This window comes from Prosopis cineraria, unplaced genomic scaffold (genome assembly GCF_029017545.1).
Source record: "Prosopis cineraria cultivar Desert tree isolate PC_DT_omini unplaced genomic scaffold, ASM2901754v1 PC8, whole genome shotgun sequence".
NCBI classification, from domain to species: domain Eukaryota; kingdom Viridiplantae; phylum Streptophyta; class Magnoliopsida; order Fabales; family Fabaceae; genus Prosopis; species Prosopis cineraria.
Window position 1 is genome coordinate 8,915,898 of NW_026555339.1, and position 20,524 is coordinate 8,936,421.

At 33.0% G+C, this 20,524-nt stretch overlaps 3 protein-coding genes across 5 annotated transcripts; 2 read left to right on the plus strand and 1 right to left on the minus strand.

Moving 5' to 3' along the window:
* Positions 1–4,677: 4,677 nt before the first annotated feature.
* LOC129317857 (uncharacterized) lies at positions 4,678–11,324 on the plus strand. The gene is made up of 8 exons (XM_054962261.1): positions 4,678–5,020; positions 5,235–5,965; positions 6,916–7,104; positions 7,862–7,953; positions 8,734–8,793; positions 8,907–8,976; positions 10,062–10,265; positions 10,884–11,324. Exons 2-8 carry the CDS (start codon positions 5,273–5,275, stop codon positions 11,271–11,273), a joined length of 1,698 nt encoding a protein of 565 aa, XP_054818236.1. The 5' UTR covers positions 4,678–5,020; positions 5,235–5,272; the 3' UTR covers positions 11,274–11,324.
* A 2,498-nt stretch (positions 11,325–13,822) lies between these two features.
* LOC129318959 (two pore potassium channel c-like) lies at positions 13,823–16,506 on the plus strand. 3 transcript variants are annotated; one of them, XM_054963975.1, is made up of 2 exons: positions 13,823–15,000; positions 15,814–16,506. In XM_054963975.1, the coding sequence occupies exons 1-2, from the start codon at positions 13,997–13,999 to the stop codon at positions 15,956–15,958; spliced, it is 1,149 nt and encodes a 382-aa protein (XP_054819950.1). In that variant the 5' UTR covers positions 13,823–13,996; the 3' UTR covers positions 15,959–16,506. The 3 variants fall into 3 exon arrangements, with proteins under 3 accessions (XP_054819950.1, XP_054819951.1, XP_054819952.1); XM_054963976.1 differs by lacking the exon at positions 15,814–16,506 and adding an exon at positions 15,405–15,783; XM_054963977.1 differs by lacking the exon at positions 15,814–16,506 and adding an exon at positions 15,378–15,516.
* Positions 16,507–16,649: 143 nt separating this feature from the next.
* On the minus strand, positions 16,650–19,177 carry LOC129317251 (uncharacterized). Its single transcript, XM_054961617.1, is given in 8 exon segments — positions 16,650–16,692; positions 16,923–16,979; positions 17,134–17,210; positions 17,360–17,425; positions 17,427–17,744; positions 17,746–17,808; positions 18,535–18,713; positions 19,066–19,177. Coding segments are annotated over 8 exon segments (915 nt in total).
* Between the last annotated feature and the right edge of the window lie 1,347 nt (positions 19,178–20,524).

A 20,524-nucleotide genomic window follows, 5' to 3' on the forward strand; every position in this document is an offset into this window, starting at 1 on the left:
GTTATTTGAGAGTACATAATAAGTTTTGTAAAAATTTTTGTACAATTTAAGAAGTTTATTAGTTATAAATAACTTTTGAAAACATTTGTTGACACAATGTTTTGGATAGCTCAATATATAGTTCTTAGATAGTTCATAGATAACTTTGAGTTTTGGATAGTTGTTTATTTAATTTTATATTAAAAATTATAAATAAATTGAGCTGTCTGATTTGGCTGTGGTAATTTTTGTGTACAGAGTAGGGTAAATTTAAAAATATGGATGTTTATTTTAAAAATAAAATACACTTTTTACAGCGGTTATTACCATAACCGGTGTAGATATTAATATTCTACATTGGTTAATGAAAAAGTTGGTGTAAAATAGTAAACTTTCTACAGCGGTTGAGGTTCCAACCGGTGTAGAAAGTGTTTCAGTTTTTAATTTTTGAATCGTTGAACTATTTTCGACATCGGTTATAATTAACCGATGTAGAATATCTATTTTTTACAGTGGTCGTATAATCGATATAGACTTTCTACATCCCCTGTAACAACATCATCTATTTAACCGCTGTAAAAAGTTATTTTTAACCGCTGTAAAAAGTTATTTTTATAGTAGTGTTGTAACTTCCTTGCCTTTGATTTCATCTTCACTTATGAAGCCTTGTCTGCTTTTTCTTTTGTATCCTTGTCATGGAGGCTCATTTTATTTATATATGAGAGTCATGAAACCTTTTTGTTTTTCTCAATTTATGTGTAAAATGAGACAAAAACATTCACCAAATCCTAAATTTTTTTTTTTTTACAGAAATCACCTAATCTTTTGGCTGTCGGTATCTCATAACCATTTCAAATATTTTTAAAAACATTCTCAAATTATATAAAAATTCATTTTTTAGAATAAACTGCTCCTTTCAACTCTATCTATAAATCCTCTTCTAGAAAAATTTGTTGGCTTAAATATAAATTACTTTACAAGAGTTTATGCACTATTAATTACTTTATTCCAAATATGCCGTTTATTCTATTCGATTTCAAAGACAAAGAATGTTTATTTCTTAAAAAAATTATTGTATTTATTAGTTTTTTAAAAAATTATGGTATTTCTTAGGAGGTGAAAATGAAAACCAAAACAATTAAGTTTTAAACAAGGGAAATGTACGTATAAGTTTCATAGAGTAGATTTATTTTAAAAAAAATCCTGAAGACCTGACTATGGTTTTAAAATAATGCATAGTTTCAAGGGAAAGAAGCCAAATGATTTTAAAAATAATGCATAGTTTCAAGAGAAAGAAGCCAAATGATGCATGGTTAGACACAGAGATCTCTGATTGTGGAACCTTGACAACTCTGTTGCTACGTCCAAAGTTATTGTCCTTCCGTCTCTATCAACTCTGCCCCAAAGAGGTATTCACTTTGGCCATCTTAAGAAAAAGAAAAAGAAAAAAGAAAAGAAAAGAACAAAAAAATGTTGGTAGATCTCTCATTCAAATGGATAATCCAGATAAATTTAAAAGAATACAAAAGCAAATTAACTCTTAAATTATTGATTCAGGAGCATTTGGGTCAATTTTTTTTTTTAACAATGTTAATTCTTAACTTTTAAAAACATTTTAATCTAATCCCTATAGTTAAAAAAAATTTATATTGACCATTAGTTGATAAAAAATTATAAAAAATGACCAGTAAAATGCTCTTGGTCATTTTCTATAATTTTTTTATTCTTTATTTCTAATTTTTGGATTTTTTGTTGTAATTTTTGAGTTTTTTGTTGTCATTTTCTAATCAATTAATAATTAAAATTAACTTTTATTAACGGCAGGAATCAAATTGTATCATTTTTAAAAATTAAAGAGGAATATTATATAAAAAATGCGTTTAAAATTTAAGATGTTCCTAAACCTATAATTTAAATACCAATTTGCTCTTTTACCCTAAAATTAAAATACTAAAAATTTCATTCCTATCTTGCTCAAATTTTAGCTCTTCTTATTCTAAATGTTTGAGAGGATCCAAGTTCTTACTTTATCACTACCACGGGCACGCTAAAATAGTTGGAAGAAATGGGCTTTTTTTTTTTTTGGGCACGATATGAAATTGGCAAAGGCATTGATGAGGCCATCATCCTATTTTGTTGATGACTTATCTAAATTAAATTAAACAAGTTCAGTGAAGAGGGATATGGATCAGTCCCACGGGTTCTCATTATCTGCAATCAGGACCTAGGAATCACAATGGAATTTCAGCAATGGATGATCCAAAATTCTGCGTTGATGAGGTTGTGGAACTCAAAGACGCGGATCATATGGATATGCTTTCTACTCCCATAGAACTTTCACATGCTCTCCTCCAAGTTGCTTCTAAGTATGCTTAGATAATTAATCAATGTTGATGTTGTGTTTCTGTATTCCTTGCGTCTTCTACATAGAAGGAATTAATGATTCCATAAATAAGTCACTTTGTAAGTTATTGATTAGCTTTTTCTAATATTACCTTTGATGTAATGTACTAGGAGGAGATTTGAAACTTTATGCAATGTTTTTCTATACTTTTAAATAAAGATTAAGTCATCCAGTTATCCTCTTGATTTCAATTAATTAGAGATTTGATATGATTTATAATAAAGATTGGAATAAATATTTCTGTTTTGTTTTGAATAATAAAATTTTTAGTTCATTAAATTTGCTTTATTTGTTGACTTGATTTCTTAAGTTTAATTTTTACCGATTTGATTCATTAAATTTTTCTCAATAATTGCTTTGAATTTTATTGTTTAAATAAGATATGACACTGATAAAATTTGCTAACATGAATAATAAAATATTAATGGCAAAGAAGTAAATTAATTAAATAAAAGCGTAATGATTTAAATGGAAAAAATAAATTCAAACAATTTTAAAAACAAAACGTATTATAAAGGACTTGATTAATAAAAATTAAATTGATTTGTAAGCTAATGTATTTATATATATATATATATATATCAAGTCATCAAAATATTTTATACATTAAATTAATTTAAAATTAAATTTATTTTTTAAAATTTAAAGGACTAATATAATAATTTAAAATAAATATAGAGAATCAAATCAATAAAAATTAAATTTAAGTATTAAATTGATAATTGAAGTAAATTTAAAAAGCTAAAATTTTTATTATTCCAAATTTAAGAAACAAACTTACAATTTAATACTAACCTAGGGAGGAAAAAAAAGAAGAAAAAATTCCAAAAATACATAACCTTGATGTGCTGGCAATGTGGTGGCGCTTGGAATGCGTTTGCATTTAGTGTTCGTCGTTGTGATGAGCGCCAAGCGCTCATCAATACGTGGCTAAATCATGGCCTTTTAGTTCATTTTGAAATGATCTCAGTTGTTGATTTTAAATTAATTTTTAAATATTTTAAATATCATATATATGAATATAAAAATTATAAAAATCCTGATGTTAAATCTGGACTCTCTTCCATACTTATTCAAAAATGAGAACCATTATACTCATAATATTTGATGAGATTTGGATCATCCAAATATTTTTTTTTTAATTACATTTATCAAAATAAAAATTTTAAATATATAAAAATTTTTAATCAATTTGTTATTATCAATCTGGCCAGTACATATTTAATCTGAAAAGTCTAATTTAATATTAAAATTTTTTATAATTTTTATAATTTGACTATCCAAATGTATTCTGGACAGTTAAGCTATAATTTAAATGATTTAGTTTAATATTAAATTTTATTATTATTTTTACATATTATATAAATATATTATAGACAGTCTAGATTTTACATCAGAATTTTTTATAATTTTTCTATTAATATTTAAAATATTTAAAATATTTAAAAATAAATTTAAAATGAACGGTAGAAATTATTTGAAGATAAAATCAAAGGCCGTGATTTGGCCACATCTGATGAGCGCTTAGTGCTCATCAAGGCCAATAGCCGACAAGCGCCGAATGCGAACGCAGCTTGGAATAAAGGCGTGAAGGATTGGAGAACATGATCATATGATCAGAGGCAGAGACGACGACCTTGATGTGTATGTGTTTTGCATTTGGGTGTTTGTGAATCACCCACGTCTGAAACCCTGGCTTTAGCCACTCGGCCTGGTTCGCACACTATATACAATGTAGCAACGCTTCCGAAGTCATCATGTGTCATTTTGATTTCTCGTTCCAGCACTTCTTCGTCTCCATAGAGCCGAGTGGGTCTCACCGGTGTCAGCACCAGGCTCAAATCCTGCTTTCACATCAATCATACAGTGATGTCATTCATACAGTTGCGATAGATAATTATTAAAGTTGTTACTGTATTCATGAATGTGGGTTTAAGAATCGTGATAATCTCATAAACTTGTTATTATTCGTGAATTTTATAAAAACAAATTGTCAACAAATAAATGGTTTTGTCAATATATGTATCGTTATCACCACTCACCAGTCTAACAGTGGAAATCCCCATGACAACACGTCTGCTGGTAGATTGTCCCGTTTGTCCGGGCCCAGAGGATCCGAAATTCCGAATCTTCCAAAGAACACGGGAGATACAGATGGCAGAAACACATGCATCCTCGTGTCACATCACGGAGGGGCTCCGGAAGATTGAATTGCATAATGCAGTTTGCAGATGCCGCTACGCAAGATCCGGATTCAGAAATCGGGACTATGGACGTTAGTGTCTGTGATGGTGAAATTCCCCAAATTCTTAATCGGTTCGGTGCCTTGACTTCTCTGATTCCAGTACCAATGAGGAATATCGCCGAATCTCACCACGTGCCCTCCTCCTCCTCATCCGATTCTGCGGTTCTTCTCATCTTCTTCCCTGCCTCCAATTTAACTTATTCTTCACAACCGAGATACAGTGCCCTAAATTCAACCAACATGCCAAAGATCTCGCGTCGCCCAATGTCTCATTCTTCTGCTAAGTTCTTCTCAGTATACTTATAGTTCAAGTCCCAGCTCTGTCTCTGTTTATTTCGCCGGAAAATCTTAGAGAACAATAAAACAGTAGGAAGACGGAATGGACATGGAAGGTACATAATCTTTTGAATTTCCCTAGTTTTAATTAATTGAAATTGAAACCATGTGATTCAGTTTGTTCCTTAGAATATTCATAATAGACGAAATGCGAGGATGGAACATGGAAGCCATACCCTATTGGCAATATAAGCTAGTGTTTGCCTGTGGAATTGATATTATTTTGTGCATTTGCAAATTTGTAATTTATTCATGATATTGATGGTGCAGTAAACATGGAAGCTTAGCGTTTTGTGGCTCTCCCGTCCATGACGGTTGAGGCTCTAATTCCTCTACTTGAGTGCGATGTGGAAGCAGCGAATGAAATTTTTTCAGCCTTTCCAGGCGATGAAATGAATAAACAAGACAATCCAAAAATCCAGGCTTCCAGGGATAAGATTCCGGGAGGGGAACTTTGGAATGATGGACTCATCTGTGCTTTTGAATTTGTCTCTGCACCTCGGAGGGCTAGACTGACAGAAGAAGTTAAAGAGGTGGCAAAAAGGAAAGTCTCACTAGGAGATCAAACTAATTGCTTCTTAAGAACAAAAGATAGTGGAAACTGCTCGAATGAGTCTTCATTACCAGTTGAATCTGGAGTTAATGAGAATCAACCAGAGCACCTCCATGGCAACAGAGAAAGGCTTCCAAGGAGCTATTGGAGACCAATTGGTTGGACAAGAATTTCTGAGCTTATACAGACCGTGCAGGTTGAAACTGAGTGGGCCTCATCACAGTCACGTGGTTTCTCAGATGAAGAAACTGATATTACTGTTGCGGATGTAGCAACTCCTTGCTGGGAACGGCCGGTAGGTCCGACTTGGTGGTGTCATGTGGATGCAGGTCATCCTTTTATCAGTGCATGGTTAAGCAGTGCTCAGTGGCTACATCCTGCTATTAGCATTGCTTTGCGAGAAGAAAATAAACTAATCAGTGAGCGAATGAGATACCTTCTTTATGAGGTAATCCTATTAAATTATCTATACTATACTCTTATGGAGAAATGATATTTAAGTTAGGTCTTAAAGAGTCATTTAATAGTAATAGTTGAAGTGCCAAAATATTTTGAAGAAAGATGAGTTGCAAATGTAAAAAGTCTCAATTATAAATTACTAGGAGTAGCATTCAAGTCCCCCGAATAGAGTCTTAGTAATGGACCATTCACATTTATTAAAGCTCAACGGTCCAGATTTAATGCTATTTTATTTTATAATTTATAACTTTTTATTTTAACATACGCAATATCTGAAGTAAAAAACAAACTTTTAATTTTCATTCTATCAAAAAATAATTACTTATTTAAAAAACTATACTCACTCCATCTCAAATTATAAAACACTTTTAAAGAAAATCTTACATGTTAATAAATTTTATTAAATACACTTAATAATTTTATTTTTTCAAAACAAAAATATGAACTTTTAAAAATATCTTTCATTTAATAACTTTAAATTTACACTTAATTAGTATTAAATAGAGAGAGAAAAGCATAGTACTAGAATAAATATATTTAATAAAATTTTAATCTTCTCAAACATCTTATATTTTGAGATTAAAAATCTCTTCTAAAAATATTTTATAATTTTAGATAGAGAGACTAATAGCTATTGATGTGCTCATTACTGGGATAATCATCCAAATTAAACCACTGGCTCCTTCCGCTGCTTTGCAGGATTTCCATATTTATAATCATTTGGATGGATATTTATAACTTTTGTGAATGTTTTAAGACTTGATTGTCATTAATGGGACCTAATTATTATTCCATTTGTTATTTTTGATTTGGGCAATGCCAATTTTTTCTTACTTTATACGACGTGCGTGTCATCTCATAATAATATTTGTATCGCAGCAAATATCTTTTTGAGTTATGAAGATTGAAGAGGGCTACAATCTTAATTTGTTTTGACAGGTTCCCGTTCGAGTTGCTGGTGGATTACTATTTGAACTTCTGGGGCAGGCTGCAGGTGATCCTTTTGTTGAGGAAGATGACATCCCCGTTGTTTTACGAGCATGGCAGGCACAAAACTTTTTGGTGACAGCATTGCATGTCAAAGGCGTTACATTAAATGTCAATGTATTGGGCATTATAGAAGTTGAGGTCCGTCCTCTTTTCATGAGATAGGAATTTTATCATACTGGTCGATTTAATTAAAAAAAATTGGATTAATTAGATTTGAATGGGTTTGAAATTTTCATAGAATTAATATTTTAAAATGGTAACAAAAAATCAATAGAATCCGTAAAAAACCATAAAAGATGAAAACCGGATATATATATATATATATATACATATATGAGTTATAACTTATCAGTTCAATCGATTTATTTTTTCTTTTAAATTTTTGGTTGCAGGTTTAAAATGTTGTTGCCTATTTGAGTCAAATTTATCGTCTATATTTTATAAATATTATTTTTGTATATATTTATTAATATTTTTATTACATATACGATTTATTGACGTAGATATAGATAATTGAATTAATAATTCCGGTGGTTGAATAGAAAAATGGTAGTATTTTTATATAGATATTAATGAATTTAATCTCAATTACTTATGGATTATAATGATTAATTTTTAATTAGTTATTTTAAATTCAAGATGTGATTATGGATGAACAGTGATTAACTTTTTTTATTTTCATTTAATATTTTAATACACACGCACACATTAAAAATATTAATGTCATCAGAACTAGTTTGATCATGATAAAAAAATTAACTGAAAATTAGTGGCTTCGTTTGTTTAATAACCGACTTGATTTTAGGATCATGTCAAAAGCACAGTTATTTGTTTATTTATTCTAACATCATGCTGCAAAATTTTTCTGAACATTTAGTTTTGTATTTTTATGTAGGAACTGCTTGCTGCTGGAGGGACAAATATACCACATTGCATTCACGAGGTTGTAGCACACCTAGCAAGTCATTTGGCTCGATGGGATGATAGGTGAAAAGTTACTTGAATAAATTAATAAATCATCATTGGTTTTGCCTTTGATAAGCATGATTACTTCTTTTGTGTTAATTTAAATTTTATTTTTTTCCTCTTTTCTGGTATACATGACGTTAATTAACACGGAAAAATAGATATTTAGATATCACCGGGAGTGAAAACACTAGAAACAAGTGGTTTTCCAAATGACTCTACTAGGAAATTCCGCAGAGAACATGTTACAGGCTTACAGGGCCTTGAGGAAAGGAATGTTGTAATCTTCGTAATTAGATTGGCTCTTCCCAGTTACCTCGGTTAGGATACTGTCATCTTTTCTGTTTTTTGGATCTGGAATACATATTATGGTTTTCCTTGGACATGGAATATCTAAGGCATCTGATGGCTTTCCATTCTTTTGAGTTTTGATTCCAAAGATGTACTTTAGAAGCACTCCTTCAAATAGTAAAAATGAAAAATATGTTATTTCTGATTGAGACTAACCTTCACTGAACTATGACACACTAGGGAAAGAATTTAGGAAGAAAAGGATTGACACTTGCAGGAATTAATTTATCATGTTGGGTTAGCCTATTTAAGGATAGATATTGTTGGGCTGACTTGAATTTATAACTGAAAATATTATCAATATCATGTTCCCATTTCTGCTTCTCTAGATTCTCCCTCATTTAAGTACCTGTCCCCTAAATCTCTCTTTTTCTTGTACTTTGTGCATCACTATATTAATCATCTTTTTGATGACGTGCATATACTTCATTGTTAACATGTTTGATGTAGGTTGTTCCGTAAACACGTATTTGGGGCTGCGGATGAAATTGAGTTGATGTTTATGAACAGGTGGTTCCATGCGCATTGGACCATTACACTTTTGCTGTAAAAGTTGAACTTTGTTGATCGTTTCATATTTTGTTGGTAACTTGAAAGCCCAGTGTTTTTAATCTTCTTGACAGGAGGAACCATGAGGATTTACATCTTTTCAGCATTATCTTGAACCAAGAAATCAGAAGATTATCAGCCCAGGTACCTTTATCCGGGGATTGTGACGTAAAAGCTAATAGTTAACCATGAAAATTAGATTATTCTTGAAGAGAAACAAATGGGACAGCATTTTGATCTGCAATGAATTGTTTTGCAGTATGAATTATCGTAAAAGGATAATAAAATAACTGTAATGACTTGCTCCTTCTTTTGCCCTCTTGAAAAAGTCATTGTAGATTTAATGAACAATTTGAATTTAATATAAACGATATGTTTTCTTGAACAACACTGGATAATGGACGTGGTATGTGGGCTTGGGATCCTCATCCTGGTTGCATGAGTATTCCTTGTGAATCAAATAATACAAACATGATTTCTGTCTATTTCTCATAAATTTATGTTCTCTGATAGATGTTTTTGTATCTCTAAAACATAAAGGCAAAAACTCTTATTTACAACATATTGAAGATTTGTCTTTCACAGAAAATCTGGGATTCTAAGGTGGCTTTGAAGGATCAATAGATGCAGAGTTTGCATATTCTTGCTTATCTCTGCACGATGTTTATTAGTTATGTTATGGGCTTCGAAGGGTTTCAAGGGGTACGTTTTGAAACTTGGAGTTGTTATGGGCTTTAAGTAGCGCTGAGTGAAGTAATCATGTATTGGTTTTTTTTATATATTAAAAAAAAAATCTTCTATCCCCGCTAACTTTTTGTTTGGTATTTTGGCCAGCCCCTGTTAACTATATTGTAAAGCACAGTTCGTACAGATGATAACGTTTGGCATAAAAAATCTAGACCGTGTTTGTCTACTGCTTCATAACGTTTGGCATAAAAGTCAAGTGTTTTGAGATTGTGTAGTCCCTTTTAATGTTGATGTCTTTAAAATTTCTTTTTAGTCATTTTCTCATTTTAATTAAGAAATCAGTTATCATTATTTGCTTGAAATATCTGATTTTCCATTTTGAATTTTGCATACGGATATAGAGAGTAAGGCTCAACAAATTACACAGCTTTATTTGTAGCACTTAACTAGGTGTTTTCTTCTACCATAAAAATATCTCTTTGGTGCTACTTCCGTGTGCAGAATAATGTCATAGGTAGATTTCTTTTTGCTTGATTTATCAGGCTATAAGAGTGAAGTGGTCGCTCCATGCACGAGAGGAAATTGTTTTTGAACTTTGTCAACAATTGAGAGGAAGCGAAGCAAGATCCTTGCTAGAAGGCGTACGGAAGAGTACTAGAGAAATGTTAGAAGAGCAGGAAGCAGTTCGTACTCGCTTATTTACAATTCAAGATGTCATGCAAAGCACAGTCCGTTCATGGTTACAGGTTTTGTGATGCTCGCTCACTACTGAACTATACATGATGAGGAAGGTTCAGATGTATCATAGAGAAATAGATTTGTGTGTATATATGTGCTTTAACATGATGAATGTTTTACCTTTATTTATATGTATATGTCATTATTTTGCATGCTATCTTCCCTAATTGTATACTGGGATGATTAGGTGATGCATACATCTATATACAGAAATCTCCTGTCCTCCAGTTTAGGAAATCTTGCAATGCTTATCAGTAATTTCTTTCTTGCATTTTACAGTCTTGACGATGTAAACAAGGTTAAGTTGGCTCCTAGTGATGTCAAAATATGGAACACATCTTCTGATTTTTCCAGCACATCTTATTATTAAACATTGGATCATATTTAGTTGTCTACAATCATATCCTTTTTATGAGAACTTTCAGTTGTCCTGCCAAACAGGGGAATCCTAGGAATGAAGTGAGCAAAAGCCTCCTTATGTTCGGTGGTTGTTTCCTATTGGCTTGATTTATACTGACTGAATGAGGATATGCTGAATTATTATCAAAACCTTAGTGATTTTGAATGTTTATGCGATTGACAAAGATAAAAATCGCTCATACTGATACTCTTGCTACTTGTTATAGGATAGAAGCCTCACGGTGACTCACAATTTAGGAGTGTTTGGTGGTGGGGGTCTTGTTCTCTCCATCATCACAGGCCTGTTTGGTATAAATGTAGATGGAATACCTGGAGCTGCTGATGCTCCCTATGCATTTGCTCTATTCTCTGGCCTCCTCGTTTTATTGGGAATTCTACTCATTGGAATTGGATTGCTTTATCTTGGGCTGAAGAAACCCATTGTGGAAGAAAATGTTGCAGTCAGAAAACTGGAGCTTCAAGAGCTGGTCAAGATGTTTCAACATGAAGCAGAATCTCATGCCCAGGTGCGAAAAACTGTACCCCACAAAGATTTTCCTCAAACAGCAGCACGTAGGAAGTCACCTAATGGTGCGCATCATCTTTCCCTTGTCTAAAAGCTATTCTTCTTTTTTTCTTCCTTTTTTTTTTTTTGGGTTTGGGGGGGGGGGGGGGGGAACACGCGCGCGAAGAGATTATATGTCAATAGGGTTCAAATCCTAACCACTACCTTTAACCTATCATTGTCACCTTGGTTAATCCGAAGGGCCCATAAAGCTATGCTTCTGTTTACACTCGACATATGTATGGTTGTTTTGTATGGTACTTGATGTTTAAATATAGGTTTTATTTGGGTTATTAATTTCTATGTTTGTGAATCATCAATCATTGTGTCCTTCTCTTGTAACAGTAGCAAATGAAAGCATTGTCATTTAGTTGCTAGGGGGTGTTAATTGTTTATGATCGCCTTTTAAATGTCTTGTGAAAATGTAAGATGTGAAATAATTAAAGAAATAAAGCTAATAAAGGCCTTTAATTAAAAAGGAAAAAAACTTAATAAATAAGCGGTTTAAAAATTAATTACGGTTAATAATTTGTAATCATTCCTCCGCGTCCATAGGCATAGATATGGATTGCAGTCTCCACTCTCTGGTGGTTTCCCTTGATCTCTCACATCAACATCTGGTATGTTTCTAAATCGTGATAGTAGTTCTTTGCTCTGCTCCATAGCACTTTTTTGTTTTTTGGTAAAAAAAATTATGTGAGTTGAGCTCCAAAAGTACATCCAGATCAAGTCATACCTCCAGATTTTAAGAGCATTTATAGATGTACTTATAAATTATCTACTAATAAGGTTTTTCCATTGGCAACAACATTTAATCTCACAACCTTATGGATTATAGATTAAATTTTTATTAACTATATCAATCTTTATTGATTACTTCATAGTATGTTTTATCCAAGTTAATTCATTTTTTTTTAAGCCAACTTACTGGTATTTTTCCATTATTCATTAATATTTTAATAAATTAATTTATCATAGTTTTGAAAAACGTCTAGAATTTTTAAAGGCAACGAAAAAATTGTGCTGTCTCATCCATCTAGGATCCAAGTATTACTAATCTTTATCCATGTTTATATAAATTCTTCAAAAATTATTCACACGTATAAAAAACAAAGCTAATTCAACAAAAACTATTCACTCATATAACAATCAAGTACCACCGTTGAATTTGATAGATGCCATTTGATCGTCTGCAATCGATAATCGTATGCCATGAATTTTTGAGGGTGCTGCATCACTAACGTACATGAGATATTAATGTGGCAGGATGCCTTCAATTTTTTACACTGCATGCCAAGCTTTACCTTCTTACCATTACTAGCCAAATACATTCTTAATACTGTAAATTTAGACGGTCAGATTGAATTTGATTGTTTAAATTTGATAATTTTTTAAGTATATAAATAAATCTGTATGTTAAACTTTAATCTGAACAGATCAGATTTGTATGGGTAAAAAGAAACGTGGTCCCAAAATGAGAGAACAGAACATCGTGAGCATTTTGCAATTTTTGGGCCAACCAACATAGACGGGTTGTGATAGAGAGAGGCCCCAGCAAATTTCTGTATTAGTTTTAGTTTAGTGGGCTTAATAGAATAGGATTATTATTCTTCTTGGGCTTTTATGTTTGTAATCTTTTTACTTGGTTTTAGTAAAGTTTGCTTCTTGCTTGAAAAAGAAATCATTGACCTCTCATATAGCAGTAAAAAAATTGGCTTGTGATGGAATCGAAGGTTATAATATTGGCCATTCCATCTGTTTTTAATTTATTTTTTTTCAAATGATGACTTGACCTATATTTAAAAATATCATTCCATTATATTCTATTCCATCTAAATAAATTAACTCCCAAACACTGTCTAGGTCGATCAAATTTTACTGGGGCATATATTTTTTTCCGGGTTAAATTATCAATTCTTCGACAGACTAGATATTCTCATGTAAGACGAGAAGCTTCTCATCGAAAATGGAATTATGCAAAAATATTAAATAATTTTTTTTTGACCAGCCAAAAATATTAAACACTTGAAAGAAACGTTGCATATGAATGAATATAGCATGCTGGGACAGTGTACCGCATATTTACCTCTTCGCATTCATAACTTGATTCGGCAACAAGAATGTAATAAGTTTATATCGTTGAATGTGATATATTATCCCTTTGTATTTATAACTTCATCTCTTTGAATGAATACAAGAGCTGTTCGCAATTTTTTCATAAAACGATCAATTAATCATACAATAAAACGAAAATTACAGAGTTATAGTGGTGATCATATAGTTGTTCAGGGGTTTGCAATATATATATATATATATATATAGAGAGAGAGAGAGAGAGAGATGAATTATTATCGTACCTTAAGTTTTCCTTTTGATGTAAATGAATATTTAAGGAAATATTTAATGACAATAACGGTAAATAAAATTATTTGGTCTAACAGAAAATATTAAAAAAAATTTCCAGATTCAGACACTCGACAGCGTGATTAAGACCAGAGAGAGTTTCATGGGGTTAAAAACGTTGCCACATAAACCCCAATAAAGCCACAAAGGGTAAGTTTCAAGTTTCAACTTTCAAATGGATTATGTGAAGCTGTCTCCCATCACGTGATTCATTGCACCACCATAAGTCTGACTCTCAGCTCAAGAAATCAATGCAAATCCCAACCCACCATTCTTCTCTGTTCTCTGGATTGACTTTTAGTTGTCAACAACAAAACAACGTAACTTCCAGAATACAAACCCAAGTTTTGAAACCCAAAATGCAGTAATACAATGGATGAACCCCTTCTCTCCAAGAAACGAGGACTGGTGGCAGAATCATCAAGCAGGCCATCGTCCCTAAGAGAACTTAACTCAGCCTATATTGATCTTATCACCAATGAAGAGGTCATTCAGATAATTACCACACCCAGGACGAGCCCTTCTTATTTGAACCTCATAGCCAACTTGAACAGAAGAAAGAAGATCATCCATCGCTCACACTCTGCTCCATCAGTTTTCACTAGTGTCAGAAAAGATGGCCATGATTCCTTTGACCTCAGAATCTCACAAAAAACATCACCTACTATAGTAACGCTATCCTTTATTGGTGTCATCTTGTATGTGGCAATTGGGGTTTTAGTTTACTTAGTAAGTGGGAGTTTCAAGGGCAAATCCACCTACAAGCCTGTGGATGCTGTGTACTTCACAGTGGTAACTCTCTGCACAATAGGGTATGGTGATATTGTCCCTGACACAGCATTCACCAAAATCTTTACCTGTGGGTTCATTCTGGTGGGTTTCGGATTTGTCGGCATTCTGCTAAATGGCTTAGTCACCTACATTTGTGATAGACAAGAAGAAATGTTGCTGAGTGCCATGGATGAGAATCGATTCAATACACTCATCAAATCATATATGATAGACAAAGAGAAAGGAAGAATGAGAATAAGAACCAAAGTGTGTCTAGCTATGGCAGTGGTTGTTTGCTGTGTTGCTATAGGAACAATTTGTGCTCGCTACCTTGAGAACTTGGATTGGCTGGACTGTTTTTATCTCTCTGTTACTTCTGTTACAACAGTGGGCTATGGGGATTATGCTTTTGCCACTGAGAGTGGAAGGTGTTTTGCATCAGTATGGCTCTTGGTGAGCACATTGGCAGTTGGCAGGGCCTTCCTTTACCTAACTGAATACAGCATTGACAAGAGAAATCGTACTATTGCAAAATGGATTCTTCACAAGAAGATTACCTTGTCAGATTTAGTGGCCGCTGACCTAGACAATGATGGATCCATCAGGTATGCTAGTGTTTTTCTATTACATAGAATCTATGTAAAAGTAAATAAGCTTATAAATTTGCAGCTAAATTTTACATTATTGTTGAGTTGTCTGTAACCCAAATCAAGTCAATCAATAATGGCATTTAAGCTAGGTTCAGAGGGGGGAAAATACAGTAGGCTTCACTTAAAGGTATATATAAGGCGGGGGAAGGTGCATCTGAGTTATTTGCATGTCATATTTATATTTAACCTGAGCTCTCTGCCTTCACAAGACTGGGTCTGTCTTAGAATTACTCTTAATAACTATGAGTATTACTATTAGGAGTCAAGGCTGGATTATAAGCAAGATTGGACAAATTATTGACTGACTTAGCCACTTCAAAAATACATTTTAGGAATAAGTTGATCTGATGAAGTATTAGAGAGGGGAAACCTCGGACTTCTTATGTTTGCAGAGTAAAAAGAAAACATCAACATGTAAAAACTGATGAAGAACAGAGGGAGAGGGTCTACCTGGTTTAACAGTTCAGCCACCAGACCACTGTCAACAACTAAAGGACAGAAAATTAGCAACAAGATGGAGATTCTGAGTTGTATGCCTCATTTCCATTGTAGCCTATAGGCCCTTATATAGGATGTGCAATTGCAATTTAGCCGATATTCTTAGATCATTATCATGCTTTCAAAAATTATTGAGGCATAGCACGCAGAACTTGCAGAGATTGCGATGATGTACCAAGTGCAGTTAATATAGTAATATTTGCCAAGTGTTCTTGTTGTATCATATACAGGCTTTATATTTTTGCGTAACCTTTTCTTTTTTGCTTGCAGCAAGTCTGAATTTGTCATATATAAGCTTAAGGAGATGGGGAAGATAGCTGAGAAAGACATTCAACAAATAAGCAAACTCTTTGACTCATTGGACAGTAGCCAATGTGGCAAGATTACTCTTGCTGACCTGATGGAAACTGCGTGATACAGAAGGCAACACTATAAGAGAAATATTTTCCCAACCTTCATCGCCTTGGCAACGGCTACTTGCTTTGGTCTTTATTTTTCATATAAGATGGTCCAGCATTGCCAACCATTTATTGTCCACAAACTTGATCAAGCAAAGGACTCTCAGAGGTCAGAATTAAGTACCAGGAGAGACTGCATGATCCACACCTGATGATGTGGGGTCCTCAGGACATTTCAGGTGGTCGGGCGTAGAGGAAATCTAGGACATGATTGATTCTATCACATTTAGCAACAAGTCTAGAAAAGTTAGTTTGGAAAATTTTAAGTGGCAAACCCACTTTCAGTAATAATTCAAGCAGATAACCCATAAGTTAAGAAGTTCAGCATACATTACCACTACAGTGGAATTAGATATTCAACCAGGGAATTACAATATCACCAGAACTAGCACATTATTGTTTTATCACAAGATGGTCAAGAAATATGTTAACTATTTGTTAACTGTACTCACGAGCATGTACCGCTAGAATCAACACAGTGTACAAGAATTGATAATTAGATTTTTATCGATATTTGCAAGTTCTCCCATTATAATAAGTAGGAAGAACCACATCAGCAAATGATACGAACATTTGCATATTTTGTAACTCAAAAGCGAGCTAGGACAAGATACATTGCAAGGTGCGAGTAGGAAAAATATGACATTCTCAGAAGCCATAGTTATGAATTCCAAGAGCCAGACCATTCAGCCTGCATGAAAAAATGTAGACATATTATTGAGTATGAAATTGTAAAATATGGCCTAAGTAGAGTTGAGATTCACTACAAATAATCCACTTTCTTACGCTGAGAGTCAATCTTGAAGAGTATTTCACCAGAACCTTCATGACTACATTCATCTAACGAATAATAGAGTGAACACTTCTCAGAGTAAGTCACGGGCATGAGTCTTGCAACTTCACTTAACTCTCTTTAAGTACAGCAGGAAATTTGCCAAGGGTAAATGCTCCAGCAATTGATTAAGCAGATGACGGTGGCTGGAAGGACCAGTAACAAATCAATACATCAACATCTCATTTCACTTCGAGAATAAGCATCTTCAATGTTTTTTGTCCATTTCAAACATTAAGTAATTTAGTGCTAGAAGCACAGATGCAAAAGATTTTTCCTAAAGAACAAGTTAGTGCTCACCTGGCAGCAGAAGATGAATTGAACAAAACAGAAAATGTGATCAGATCCTTAATGTTGCCTCCCCGATGCTTCTGAATCTGAGGGTTTAAAAATTTCAGAAAAGCCTTACATTACTATTTTTTTCACTATATTACAGAATATGCTAAAAATACTACTACAGCCAAAAGCACCCCAAGCAACAAAAGTAGCAATATCCAATTCTTTAATAGAGCAATAAGTCTGATACTTTGGCAGATAAAAATGTGTACCTTTGTCTGATCCCATGGATACTCTCAAGAAGTTCCACGATTTGGTTGCCACCTTGAATTCTCTGGTTTCTCATCACAATCCAGCCACAAGTTTGAGGCTTTCAAAGCAGTGATAAGTTCAATTTCAATCTCACTGAGTTTTTGATCTATATGTTCCATTAATGCTTCATAAGAGGAAATTTCCGTCAAGGCAATAGCTTTTTTGTCTTCATCCAAACTACCAGTGTTTAAGGATTGCTTAAGATCATCAATCTCCTTGTCACTCATCGAATCCCCTTGACTTTCCATAGAAAGCCGCACATCTGAATATCAAGAATAGTCATTTCATCACATTTTAATTCGAACTGGACCTGAAGAATCTTCTGTTTTTGTCTTCAATATTCAATGAAACATGTCCCATTAGTTGACTTTCTTTCAAAGATATTGCCTGAAAACATATTAGCACATCTTTTTATTTCAATAAAAGAGTGAAAATTTGAAAATAGAGCAGATTCTTTGACTGCAAATGGAAAATATAGTTACTCCAATAAATTTTAGAGATAATAAGTGTTTCATAGGATTTGCAATCATAAAATCACCTCAGAAAAATACAACAGAAAACAAAAGTAGTCATTTCTTTACTCTTCTATAACTTTCTACAGCCAACATATACCAGGTCAAAGCAAGTTCCAATGGTCAAGATTTTGTTGTTTTGACCTCTCAGAAATAAAGGTATAAATGGGTGCACTGAGAGTGAGGTTTTAGAGTTAATTAAGTCACTTTCTTGTCTAAAATTTCAAAATTTTCCCAACCATATTTTCATTTGCTATTTAGGCCATCCATCAAATGCGTTCTAATATGAATTTCTGTCATCTCCATTCATAATTTTTAACTGAGAACTTTAGACCTGAAACTTTTATCAACATATTTATGTGTCTGCAGGTGTCAATAACGTGAAAACAAGTCAAAACATTATACATGTACATGAAGTAAGTCTCTCCCTCAAGAATTTGTCCCAGGTTATGGATCCAATAAACAACCAAATGAACAATTCAAAATTTAGCAAATAATATCATTCTACCAAAACATTGATTTTATGGAAAGGTAATTGCCATAACGAAGTTAACAATTGTATGTATGTAACATTACATTAGTAGTAATCGATTCATATTACCTCACAAAGCTTTGTAATAAGTCCGTCAAGCAATTCAATGCGGGTTTTGGACTTTTCTAATGCTTGCAAGACCTTCTTCCTCTGAAAAAGTATTTCCCTTGCATCATTTTCCTTCCCCTTTTGAACACTGATAGCTGCTTGCTTTTGAAGCTTCTCTGCTGCCCTGACAATCGCAAAAACTCAATCTAGCATTTTTTGCTGCTTCAACAGTTTGTGTCTAACTTCTTGATGCACTTGAATTCCAATTTAACAATGAGAAGGTCACATAATAGTCTCATAAAGAAAGAGGGGTGAACACATGATTAGTCATGGAAAAGCTAGCATTCCACGCCTTAAAGCAATATTCAGTGCCCTATTTAAGCATTGCATAGTTGGAAATCAATATTAGAGTCAAGAAAAGGTAGGAAAAGCCATACACCTTTGTATAGTTGCAAGTATTTCGCCGAATTTATTAGAGTCAAGAAAGTTAGGGAAGGCAGCAAAATAATCCCGTATGTTGTGATTTCCCATATTTATAGAGAGAGCCATAACTGCTCTCCGTCAAGGCAATAGCTTTTTTTTCTTCATCCAAACTACCAGTGTTTAAGGATTGCTTAAGATCACCAATCTCCTTGTCACTCATCGAATCCCCTTGACTTTCCATAGAACCGCACATCTTGAATATCAAGAGATTTCATCAAATTAAAATCCAAGTCATTGTCAGTAATTTCTTTGCCACATTCCTCCTTTGGACTATGATTCGAACTGGACCTGAAAGAATCTCTGTTTTGTCTTCAATATTCAATGAAACATGTCCCATTAGTTGACTTTCTTTCAAAGATATTGCCTGAAAACATATTAGCACATCTTTTTATCAATAAAAGAGTGAAATTTGAAAATAGAGCAGATTCTTTGACTGCAAATGGAATATAGTTACTCAATAAATTTTAGAGATAATAAGTGTTTCATAGGATTTGCAATCATAAAATCACCTCAGAAAAATACAACAGAAAACAAAAGTAGTCATTTCTTTACTCTTCTATAACTTTCTACCAGCCAACATATACCAGGTCAAAGCAAGTTCCAATGGTCAAGATTTGTTGTTTTGACCTCTCAGAATAAAGGTATAAATGGGTGCACTGAGAGTGAGGTTTTAGAGTTAATTAAGTCACTTACTTGTCTAAAATTTCAAAATTTTCCCAACCATATTTTCATTGCTATTTAGGCCCATCCAATCAATGCGTTCTAATATGAATTTCTGTCATCTCCATTCATAATTTTAACCGAGAACTTTAGACCTGAAACTTTTATCAACATATTTATGTGTCTGCAGGTGTCAATAACGTGAAAACAAGTCAAAACACTATATACATGTACATGAAGTAAGTCTCTCCCTCAAGAATTTGTCCCAGGTTATGGATCCAATAAACAACCAAAATGAACAATTCAAAATTTAGCAAATAATATCATTCTACTACCAACATTGATTTTATGGAAAGGTAATTCCTATCATCTTTCGCCATCGCCTTCGGGGCCACGAAGAATGTTTTGTAAACAAAAATTCTTTTACAAAAAGTGTTTAGCTTCAATGTGGCCCAAATCACTTTCAAATTAGGCCCAGACTTGTTTTAGGCCTGAAGGAAATTTCTTCTTTTTAAAAAATTTGTTAACTTATATAAATTTTTTTTGCACAAAAAAATTATAAATGAGTTCTACATGAGAAATTATTTAGAAATAAATCCTGTGAAAGTATATTCAAGTCTTATGAAATTTAGTTGTAATTAATTCACCATATAAAATGGCACAAACGCCTTTAAATTGTTACTATTGACTTACATGAATTAGTGTTGACCAATCACTAATGATCGTTTATCATTGATCGGTAATCATTGACTGATTACCACTCATTGATGATTAGTTAAAATAAATTTTTTATTGAATTACTTATATTTTTGATATTTATAATATCGCACATTTACAAATAATTTTTAAGATTTACATTTTTTTTGGG